Genomic DNA, 12,856 nt, shown 5'->3' on the forward strand with positions numbered 1-12,856 from the left:
AGCCTATTTTCATGAACCATCCAACCAAAACAATTCATGAATATTAATCAAACTTTTCAGAGATACTTTAGAGATAATGGGCTTAAAAAAATAAATAAAAAAAACTGTGTAGTAGTGCTTTGCTACACTACCCTGCAACGAATGAGGAACATGTCAAAGTTGTCACATACCGTTAAGCTACAGCCAGTGAAAGTTATCTGAGATCTGCTTATCTTGTGCCATGGTTCAACACCAAATATCAAATTGCTGATAAAATGCTTGCAAACTTCCTTGTGTGATTTAACCGACCGCACACTCAGCATTCTTTTATTTGACTGCAAATATGCACAGTGCCTTTATGCGTGATGGTGAACAGCTCTTATCTGTGGATACAGTACTTCCTCCTTCTCTCTCACCTGTCACTGTGAGGCGAGTCCCGCAGAGAGTCGTAAGAGTCTCCGTACTGTAGGTGGCACTGTGTGGCATCAGGATAACCACAGTATGCTGCACGCCGGGCACGAGCCTCCATACACGCCGGGCTGCTGCATTTACTGGTGCCAACAGAGGAGGAGAGCGCCCCCGACTGGCAGTCAGAGTGGATGCTGTCCGTCCGCTCCATACTCCATGTGCGCTCCTCGTGCCTGACACGCAGCAAAAAGAGAAGTACAAAAGATGTGAGAGAAGTATATGTAAGGGTTATAAATATATACACAACTGTTTTCAACACTGATAATAGTAAATGTTTCTTGAGCAGCAAATCAGCATATTAGAATGATTCCTGAAGGATCACGTGACACTGAAAACTGGAGTAATGATGCTGAAAATTCAGCTTTGCATCACAGGAATAAATTTCATTTTAAAATATAATACAATAGAAAACAGTTCTTTTAAATTGCAATAATATTTCACAATATTACCGTTTTTACTGTGTTTTTGATCAAATAAATCCAGCCTTGGTGAGCATAAGAGACTTCTTAACTTTTGACCACCAGTTTGCGTGTGTATATGTTCATTTATATACTTTAATGAATACATTTTATATATATGGAAATATAAATGGATGGGCTGGTTAGTTGGGCTGGTAAATTAACAAATAAATAGACAGAAGGTCTGAGACAATATATGTCAAGCATCAATATATGGATATATTGACAGAGGAATGAAAGTAAGTACCGGTGACTGGAAGCGTGAGAAGCTGTGGAGGTGTGGTGGGATCGTGAGGACATTCGGCTGCCCGAGAAATTGCCTGATGTCTCTGTTCCGTGTCGTACTACTCGTTCAGTTGCCGGGACATTCTTAGATATATACTGCAATGAAAAGAGTTGCTTTCACATTTGAGTCCTAACCAAATTTGAAGAACGCTTACGTCATCAATGTGAGCACCACAGGAATTAGGTAATCAAACATAAATACATAATCAAACAATCACAAATTTACGGTCCACGCCAAAAGCCTACAGGTTAAAAGCAACATTATACAAAAGCAATCTGCATGAGAACAATTAGTGTGCATTATCATGCCTTCAATTTCTAAATCCTCAGAATGTGTAAATGAATACATCAGCATACAGGAAATGAGATGCAGACAGACTCACATCCACCATGGGGATTTCCTCAGGGCCAGGGCCAGGATGGTTGGGGCCGTTGGCCAGCATGCGGTTCGGATGCTCCGCACACATGTTCTGGTGCAGGTGGTTATGCATCTTCTTCCTTTGTTTCCTGAAGAAAGATGAAATCTGTGATCTATACCACTACAGACTCTGATACTCAAACAGGAAATGACCATGTATCTACAGTTAAGATGTACAAACCTACTGATCACTATAGTCAAACGTACAAAAGTTATACTTTGATATTTATGGATAGATGCATGACCAGATTTGTTTTACTAATTGGAATAATATTATCATTTAGTTTGTATCCAGTACTAAATATAAAATTATTGAATAAAGCAATAATTTGTCAAATTCGTTGAATTATCTGAAAATATACATTGCTATGTGATCATATAATTTAACTTTATGTGGTTTGAATAGTTTTTTTGTGTGTGTGTTGAAATTCCTGAAAAAAATTACTTATTTGATTAAATATATACAATTATTTATTTTATGTATGTACACTACCGTTCAAAAGTTTGGGGTCAATACGATTTTTTTATGTTTTTGAAAGAAACTGGTTTTGCTAACTAAGGCTACATTTATTTGACCAAAAATACATTTGAATATAATGAAATATTACTATAATTACTACAATTTTCTATTTTAATATGTAATTTATTCCTGTGATCAAAGTTGAATTTTCAGCATCATTACTCGTCACATGATTCTTCAGAAATCATTCTAATATGATGAGTTGCTGTTTAAGAAACATTTCTTAATATCATCATCAATGATGAAAACAGTTGTGGAAACATGACACATTTTTCAGGATTCTTTGATGAATAGAAAGTGCAAAAGAAAGGCATTTACTTGTAATAGAAAACATTTGCAACATTACAAATGTATTTAATGTCACTTTTGACCAATTGAATGCATCCTTGGTGAATAAAAGTATTAATTTCTTTCAATACTATACTATACCCCAATCTACACAACGACTCATGACGTGATTTTTGCTTCTTTCACCCAATGGTATGCTTTTTAATTTAATGTGTGAATGTGCACAGCTCTTTTCTGGCGATCAGTAAAGTTCCCGGGGCTTACTTGGTTTTGCAGTATGCCACCACACACACGATGCCAACCACCAGCAGTGCCACGCAGATGCCCGTTATCGTCAGCACGCGTTTTTGGTACAGCTCCTCAGCCTCTGAATGAACGAGAGCCATGGACAAGCACACGCATATGCACAGACGTAGACACAGAGACAAACACACATGTACACAATGGCCATTGAACACAAAGACACACATACATACAAAACACACAACCGCTGCATCAGTGGCAGCCTTTAAACCATGTCAAACTAACCCATTCAGCCTAAAACACTTTCTACATTGCATTTTACAGTGGTAAACAGTCCTATTTGTCACTTACAAAGCAGTCTCATTTACTTAAAGGGATAGTCACCCAAAAATTTAAATTCTGTCATTATTTATTCACCCTCATGTCGTTGCAAACCTGAATTATTTTCTTTCTTCTGTGCAACAAAGAAAGAGATGTTTAAAAGAGCAAAGTCCAAGCTATAATGCTGCCTTTATGTGCTATCGGAATTATCATAAATATGAGTTTCCTTAAAAATTGGACATGAACGCCCTCTCGAGTCACATTTACCACACGGAAGCTCTGGGATAATTTTGATACCTGAATGTCCTAGTTGGGCAGGCCATAAACTTTAAACATGGCGGAGGGGAGAACGATTGCTGCGTTGACTGCTATTCTTTATTTCTATTCTTGTTTTTCCACAACAGCTCATTAAAGTAGTGCATATTTACATATTTTAATAATCAATTGAAAATATGTTATTCACAGCAAAAATTACAGAATTACAGAACTGTCAGCAAGCTGACTATCTAGATAGTGCAGTGAATGTTTATATTGTTGTCAATGAATAGCTAAATATCAGTTTGGCTTTAATAAGAACTTTCCAAATAAATAGGCAAGAATAAACCTCCATGATTCCTGTTCTTCCCGGCAACAAAACACTTGAATGTGACAAGCTCGCAATCACAACTTCAGAAGTGGGAAATTTCTGATAGCACATGAAGGCAGCATAAGTTCCATATAATAAAAGTGAATGGGGACTTGGTCTGTCGAGCAAGATTTTCAGTGAATGACAACATCCGAAGCTTTCGTACGGCTTCAGGATACTTGGAAAACAGTGCACAAAACATATGAGCTACTTTTATGATGCTTTCAGGGTAATTTTTTTGGAGCTTTTCAGCCCCAGTCTCTAATCACTTCCATTGTGTGGAACAAAGCAGCTTGGACATTCTGCTAAACATCTCCGTTTGTGTTTCATGGAAGAAAGAAAGTCACACGGAGTGACGAGGGTCTGTAAATAATGTCTTTTTTTGGGTGAACAATCCTTTTAAATCTAAAACCTGTATGTTTTAGGGGTACTGAGGTGCATAAGATGTCATTGTAAAAACATTTCCGATGGCTGATATCAGGTGCACGGCAGCATGGGAAGTCACAGCTGTGGTGCTTTCTCTGTCTGCCAGGGTTTCACATAAAGCACATTATGCTGAAACAGTGGGAGAACTTTTGGCTACCTTCAGGACTGAAACCATCCTGTGCAACACTGGAAACTCGAGTTTTTGGCTAGAAGTGTTTATAAAATGAAATCTCTGCCCCTCTGAAAGCGCATGACATGCATTATTCTATATATAATCCTATGACGTCTGAGCTTTTAAGTCTCGCATAAAGCATGCCTGTAAAATACAGTTAAAACACACAAACTGCTTTTCTCTAAGAGCTCTTCAGAGAGGGTTGTTCATAAAACCGGTTAAATTCAAACAGGAAATCAAGACTGACCCATTTACTTTTCTTAATGCAGATTCCTGATCGTATTGTGAATGATTCATCAGTGCACATAATTTTTTTTAAACAATAATGTTATAATAACAGAGATTTCATTATAATTTCCTCTGCCTCTTTATAATACACATTTAATTTATTGTTTTACTCCGACATACCACATTACAAATAAATAATATCACATTTCAACCAAAAGTCAGCCATTTCATGTTGACTTTAAAACTGATTGGAGAGTGAAAAACTATTTTTAACTTTAAGAGCAAACCAAAGAATTGTTTGGATAAAATGAACAGGTTTTATGAAGACCGTCTATATATGATGTCTTGAGCACATATTTGTGGGTCTGATTTAAAAAAATAAATAAGAATATTCGAAACATCCTCTGGGGTGCTGAACGTGGGCAGCAACAGAGGAAGCATACAGAACATGAAGGGAGGGAACGAAAAAACGGACGGGAGGAAGGAGAGAAGAGAATTGAGGGCCAAACAGTAGAGGGATGAGTGTGTAATAAAAGAGAAACGCAGGGGGGGAGAGGGGGGGGGGGGGGGGGCGGTTGAGTCAGACACTGATATCGCATTGCATGCTTGTTACAGGAAACAGAGATCAGAGTACACGAAGAGAGAGAGAAAGAGAGAGAGAGAGAGAACGGAGAGCGAGATGTACCCAGACCAACGGCTAATGTACTCTATAGTGGTGCAGACAAGGAGACAGAGAAGAGATGGGCAACACTCATTTTACCCCTCACTCGCTCCCTGATACGTATGTTGTATGCAAATGAAAATGGAAACTCTACGTTTTTAAAAAATTTTTTATCAGGTTCTTAATCAGTATATTTGAGATGTTTTCCAGGGGAAAAAAAAGCTTAATGAATAAACTTGAGAAGCAAAATTTATTAAGATACACACTACCAGTCAAATGGTGTAAAATACAATCAGAAACAGCAATACTGTGAAATATTATTACAATTTTAAAAAGTATAATTCCTGTGATGCAAAACCCCATTACTCCCGTCTTCAGTGTCACATGATCCTTCAGAAATCAAGAATTTGTAAAAAACAATAATAATAATAATTTTTCAATGTTGAAACACATTTTTGCTGCTTAATATTTTTGTGGAAACCGTGATAGACTACCTTTTAAATGTCTGGGGTCAGTCATTTTTTTAAATGCATTATATTGATCAAACTTGACAGTAAAGATATTCATACGGTTTCATGCAATACAGAACATGCATGCTTAAAAAAGAAAAATCAAGGATATATGTTCTGTATGCTTGTCAAAAGATTTCCATTTCAAATAGATGCTGAACTTTCTATTTATCAAAGAATCAAAAAAAAAAAAAAAAAAATGTATAATGGTTTCCATAAAACATTTATCAGCAATGTTTCATAATTAAGCACCAAATCTGCATATTAGAATGATTTCTGAAGGAAAATCAGATTTGCCATAGTAATAAATTACATTTTAAAACATTAAAATAGAAAACAATTATTATTTTATATAAAATTTTAAATTGTAACAATATTTCACAACATTTTACTGTATTTTTGATCAAATAAATGCAGCCTTGGTGAGCATCAGAGACTTCTTTCAAAAACATAAAAAAATCTTTATTATTTTTATTATTTTAAGTTGATTTTTCTTACCCCAGTGGAAATGTAAAAAAAAACAAAAAAAAAACTGAATATGAATATTAAATATGAATATTAAATATATATATTTACGTTTAAATAAGAAAAAAAAATCTTATCTTTATGTTTGGATATTTTTTTACTGGGAAACAAGTCAAAAACACTGGTTATGAAATGAGTGGAGAGTTACAAATTATTAGACATCTTATTTCTCTAACAAGTTTATAATGTGTTTAGATTTGAGAGTTTATTACAGCAATAAGCCACGGAAGGCTGTGGTGAAATCACTGTAATGCCTGGCCTTGAGTGGCTTATGGTGCATTAATAAAAGGCACGACTGATCAATGAATTGCTACATTTCTTATAAAAATAATAATAATAATCAAGGTTGCCAAGCCATATCACAACTTGGCATGTTAACAAATGAAATATGTGTTTTATACTATAAATACCTGATCTATCTGCCTGAGATGTTTCGTTCTTATATTCCTAAAATGAGTGTTGTTTTGTCAGAACTGAAAAGAGTAAATCAGAAGCTGGGAATGCATTTACTTGTTCAAATATAGGACAGAGAAAATAGAACGAGACGAGCTCTTATGTGAATATGCTTAAACTATGTCATGAACCTAATCTAAAGAATCAAACAAATAATAGCTTCATACCCATGATTTCAATCCCAAGATGCTCTGCCAATGCAGAAAGTTGACAATGTAAAAAAAGAAAAAACAAGAAAACAGGTTTCAGGTAAAAATGTCCACTTGTTCAGATAGAGGCGGTTCACTAGAATGCGATCAGTGGTGTTGTTTGGTTGGTTTGTTTTTGAGACACTGAGGTGAGTGATATTACGTTCCAGTAACAGACAGACAATGCAGACACACACTGGCCAACTCCATATTCCCCATAAAATGGAAACAAAATGAACAAAAACACCAGTAAACAAACAACAATACGCTTTTCTTGTTCATCACATGTAAGCAAGCGTACAAATGCGTGCAGACACATAGACAGCCACACTTACTGCCATATTTACTAGACCTCATTTCTGGTTTAAGGTTAAGAAAACAAAAACAAAGAAACAAACAAAACCATTAAACAGAAAAGCACAATGTACAACACAAAGAGACTCACGGAGAAGTACAGATGAATGCAGACACAATGTCGTTTCTAATGATTTATATGCAAAATGACAAACAGATGGCTTTAGTTTAGTCACAATATTACATTTTCATGTATGTTTTTCAACTTCCACTGCAGATGTGCAGATGTATAGACACACCTACGGCATGCATGAGACTGGCAATACCACTGTTTGGAAAGCAGCGGTTCTAGAGGTCAAAGGTTAGAGGTCATGCATCATGCCTCAGGCTCAGAAGCATCAATATTACTTAACAACCAACTTTATATTAATGTTCCAGGTTCTAAACAAGTTAAGATTTACCAACAGCATCTGTGGAAATAATTTCTTGAGAATGAAAGTTTCAAAAGGGGTTTTTGCAGTGATGCCATAGAAGACAGTTCTTAAAATAACCATTTTTTGTTTTCTTAGTGTGAAGAAAAATAATGGAACTTTTGTCCATTATAAAGAACGTTTTGTGGAACGCAAAGGTTCCATGGATGTTAAAGGTTCTTCATGGAACCATCGATGGCATAGGTGGGCTTAGCCTTCCCCTGGCCACGGACTCGAGGAATGTTCTCTCTCAAACCACTGCCTGCTGCTTCTCCTGAGCGCTTTTAGAGGGAAAAGCTGCCCAAAACTGCTGGTCTAGGATCAGTTTTCTCCGTAATGATAGCATATTTGTGAAACAGATTTGCTAAATTCTGCAGTGCATATCTGTTTTTGTCAAAGATTTCTATTTACAATGTGTTTTTGCAGCGTTAAGCAATAAAGCCAATCACAGACATCAGTGACCCTGGATCACAAAACCAGTCATAAGTCGCACGGGTATATCTGTGGCAATAGCCAACAATACATTGTATGGGTCAAAATTATCGATTTTTCTTGAATGCCAAAAATCATTAGGATATTAAGTACAGATCATGTCCCACAAAGATATTTTGTAAATTTCCTACCATAAATATATAAAACATTTATTTTTGTGAGTGAATGCAGCACAATCGTGAACATAAATGGACAACTTTAAAGGCGATTTTCTCAATGTTTCGATTTTTTTACACCCTCAGATTCCAGATTTCTAAATGGTTGTATCTCGGCCAAATATTGTCCTATCCTAACAAACCATACATCAATGGAAAGCTTATTTATTCAGCTGTCATATGATGTATAAATCTCACTTTCAAAAAATTGACCCATGTGACTGGTTTTGTGGTCCAGGGTCACATATCTGTTGATATCTTAAACGCAATGGCCAATCAGAGGTGTTTAAGTTAGAATACACTCACCGCTCAAAAGCTGGAGTTTTTGTCCAGAGTTCTGCAAGCTCGCAATTCATCTGATTATAACAAAGTGTAGACATTATGTAAATAAGAGCTTCATTGTGCAGTCAGCTTCATTGATTATAACGGAACTTTGTGAGATTGCGATGAAGATGAGTGACAGCTTTTAGTGATTATAAAGAGAGCGCCATTTGCGCGCTTTCTAGGTGATATAATATAGCCTAAATTCAGAATTAGAATAAAACTTTTGTTTTTCATGCTTGACCATCATTGCACACGCTGCAAAGTTTCGGGAGTGACATCCGCATAGCCTATAGGCTAAATGCGGGATTCTCTCTTGAAATAACCATAGCAATGGATGAGACTAAAATATGATACGTCAAAATAGGTGTACATTAAGGCTAGAGCACCCTCATTTATTTCAGAAGCATGACTGATTTGGGAAATCCTGGTCCAAACGTAGGATTCTGCTGTATGGTAAGGCAATGGTTATTTATTATTAATATTGTCTGCCATGCCAAATCACACATACAGCATGCTTTTCTGTTAAAATTAACAGTGGTTTGTGAATGTAGCCACTTTTAATAACAAATAATTTATAGAGAGCGTTTATGCTGGGATGTGTAGGTTGTTGCGACATGTAACTTGAAACTATTTCATGGACATCTATGTGTTTTTAAAGGGTTGGTTCAGCTCCGCCTATGATCGATGGCAATAAAGAACCTTTATTTTTACGAGTGTACAGTTTACAGAAAAGGGCAAAAGTCATGTTAGCAGTAATGCACTTATAGACGATTTGATGTGATGACATATTTCTTTCAATAAAAAAAATTTATAATAAAAAACAAATTCTTCCATTCAAAAATGTATGTTATAGATAACACAAATATGATGTCCAATGTAATGTGTTCAGTGGATTTTACGGCTGCTGTGAATCTTTGTCTTGACTGTTCTGCAGACAAAACAATAAAAATAGGCTTAAATATCATACCAAAAATGTGACATAAAATGCAATCTATTGAATGGACTGGACTGTACATTAGCTATGTTTCAATCCAAAGATGAGAATTTAAATTGTGCGCAAATTGGGATATCGCATAAAATATTGCAAATAATGCAGTGTTTCCATCCCATGTGTTCAAGAGAACAAAAAATCGTCACTTCCTGTGCAAAATATCTGTAATAAAAATGGAAGTTGCTGCAATCGAGGAAGCCGCAATAAACACCGTCATGTTCTCTTGCATTCGGATGTCTGGTGTTTGGGAACGCAATCATGTGAGAGACACTTCTAGGAGGAGATTAAACCCAATCATTCTGATGACAGACTTTGGCTCAGACTTTTCAGAATGACCAACCCAACATTTGAGACGCTGTGCAATGCGATTGGTCCGCAATTTAGTCCAGTTATCCAATCACATCCACTGTTGAGCCAAAGTTTTTTGTTGCATATTGAGGGATTTATTCTGTTAATCTGTTTCTATCGTAGTTTATGTGCATGTCTTCTTATCGGATAAAAACTTATTTGTCTCATTTGAGAGAATACGTTTTTAATGCGCATTTCTAGAATTTATGTGCACCTTGGCATTTCCATCCAGCATGAGCATAAAAATAGGGAGATGGAAACACAGCTAATGACAGCCTTGTTTCCATCCACATTATATTCAATAAAACATCTATCTTGACTAAGGTCAACTGGAGCTGTAAACCCAAGGAACTACTGTTCTAGGTGGGTTAACTGGTTACGTTACCAACGTAATTCCTGTGGGTGTAAACAGACCCTTTCTGTTATTCTTGTGTGTATCATGTGAAATTTCCAAGGTTTAATGATTTTACATGGTCTTATGGAAGCTTGTTTCCACCACAGAATAAAACATTTTAAAAGATAATTGCGACTTTTTATCTCACAATTGCGAGTTTACATATAAAGTCAGAATTGCGTGAAATAAAGTCCAATTCTAAGGGGGAAAAAAAGACAGACTTTTTTTTTTTTTACTTCAGAATAGTTTATATCTCACAATTCTGACTTTATAACACGCAATATGGAGACTATAAAGTCATGCAATTGCATGACTATAAAGCTCGCATATTGCGTGTTATAAAGTCAGAATTGTGAGATATAAACTATTCTAAGGTAAAAAAAAAAAACCCTTAGAATTTTTTCCCCCCTTAGAATTGGACTTTATGTCTCACAATTGTGAGTCCATATCTCACAATTCTGAGAAAAAATGTCAGAATTGCAAGATATAAACTCGCAATTATGTGTTATAAAGTCAGAATTGCGTGATATAAAGTCGCAATTGTCTTTTAAAATGTCTGACTTTATTTCTCAGAATTGCGAGATATAAAGTCAGAATTGCGTGAAATAAAGTCGCAATTATCTTTTAAAATGTTTTATTCTGTGGCGGAAACAAGCTTCCATATGGTCATGACAGAAAATGATATGAAAAAAATGGCTTTTAGCTTTGCACAGACAAGTTTAGTTATCGTTTGTATCACACATTCAAAGCTTGGGGTAAGTACGATTTTTAAATGAATTGCATTAAATTGCTCAGAAGTGACGGTATAAATATTTTAAAAATTCCATTTCAAATAAATGTTGTTCTTTTAAACATTCTATATATCAAAGAATTCTGGGATATATCCATGGTTTGCAGAAAAAAAATTTAAGCAGCACAACTGTTTTCGACACATAAGAAAAGCTTCTTGAGCATCAAATCAGCATTTTAGAAAGATTTCTGAAGGATCATGTGACGACTAGAGCTGAAAATGTAACTTTTCCATCACAAAAATAAATGACATTTTAAAGTATATTCCAATAGAGATTTCGAGAGAATGTATTTTTGACCAAATAAATGTGCCTTGGTGAACTTAAGAGACTCATACCAACCCCAAACTTGTCTGGCGGCTATACTTTCTTTGTAAATTGTGTATTTTTCAATTTTTTTTATGTTTATTGTGGTGCAGTTTTCCATTTTAAGTGCATTACTGTCAATACAGTTCAAATCATTTTCTGTGGACACAGACGCTGTCAACAAGCTTTACTTGTATCAAACCAGAACAATACTTTAAATGATTGAGAATGAGTGCCTGCCAAAAATGTCCTGAATTTGTTTGATGCACTAATTACTCAGTTTCTTCTTGGATATAATTCTGCTCTATGGGAACCTAATCTATATGTAAACATGCTTTATTGTTTTCACTTGCATGATAATTATCCTCTTCTTCCCCAAATCTGCCTTTAATAATATATCAATGCATACTAAATCCATTGAACATCCATGAATTTCTGCTTCTACCAATAAAAACTTAAAATGGGCAAACAGAGGCAGACATGTACATGCACACACACACACACACACACACACACACACACACACACACACACACACACACACACACACACACACACACACACACACACACCATAGCCAACATGCAGCTTCAGAGCAGACAGAGAGACAAACAGACAGACAGGAAGAAGAAATGGACATACTGTAGAAACCGGCCATAACGGAGGTTTGACAGCGATCACCGGTATAGTCATTTGGACACCTGATGAAGGGAAACAAACCCGCAGAGGGAGAAGGAAGGAACGAGAGGGAGGGGGAAGAGGAGAAAGAGACATGAGGAGGAAGAGGAGAGAGAGAGAGAGAGACGAGAGCAGAGAAACATGCAGTTAGAACAACAGAGAACAACCCCTGTGAGCTGTTCCACCTGATGATGTCATCGCTGTGATGTCACTGGAGGAGTTTGAACCTGAGGAAAAAGGGCTCATGTCATTTCATGCCATTTTTAGGATGGCTCCAAAAATGATATGTGGGTTGGGAAGCCCGGTTCATTTTAGTGAGCTGATTAATTCGGATGGTTCAATTAGGTGGCAATTCCTCAAGGGGGCGCTTACCACCCTCAAAAACAGAATCCTCCATCGGGCCACAATCAAATACTAGGCTGTTTTTGTCTTACTGGAAAAATATGTGCTAACAAAAAATATGCTTGTTTAAATCTATGAATTCTGAAATCTTTATTAAACAAGTTCCTAGTTCCTATAGCAAGCAGCTTTGAGCCTAGTCGGATGAACAAGTTCAAACAAGACGGATTTTAAAGGATAATGTACAGTCATATCAGTGAATGCACAGCTTTTTATCACATAAATGATGACGGGGACATGAAATATTGATTTGAGAAGAAATCGTTTTAAAATCGCACCTGTTTATTATCATATAATCCATTACAGTGTAACGGAAAACAATCATTCTAGCAACAAGACAAACACTTCAACAATATTACCAAAGGCCTTCTATTAAAGGGGACCTATTATGCCATGCAGCCAAAGTATTGATATTGTTCTAGTCTACTAGAATAGGTTTTTACAGAGTGG

The 12,856-nt window shown here is 36.0% G+C and overlaps 1 protein-coding gene across 1 annotated transcript; it reads right to left on the bottom strand.

The window, feature by feature from the left end:
* Nucleotides 1-395: 395 nt before the first annotated feature.
* LOC309492073 (pro-neuregulin-2, membrane-bound isoform-like) lies at nt 396-12,553 on the bottom strand (the record flags this gene model as incomplete). Its single annotated transcript, XM_082191086.1, has 6 exons — nt 11,972-12,553; nt 6,747-6,770; nt 2,681-2,783; nt 1,574-1,697; nt 1,153-1,286; nt 396-620 (listed from the first exon to the last, which is right to left on the bottom strand). Coding segments are annotated over exons 1-6 (626 nt in total), but the record flags the coding sequence as incomplete, so codon positions are not given.
* Between the last annotated feature and the right edge of the window lie 303 nt (nt 12,554-12,856).

Source organism: Leuciscus leuciscus, assembly GCF_965113295.1.
Source record: "Leuciscus leuciscus genome assembly, contig: HAP1_SCAFFOLD_920, whole genome shotgun sequence".
In the NCBI taxonomy this organism is placed as follows: domain Eukaryota; kingdom Metazoa; phylum Chordata; class Actinopteri; order Cypriniformes; family Leuciscidae; genus Leuciscus; species Leuciscus leuciscus.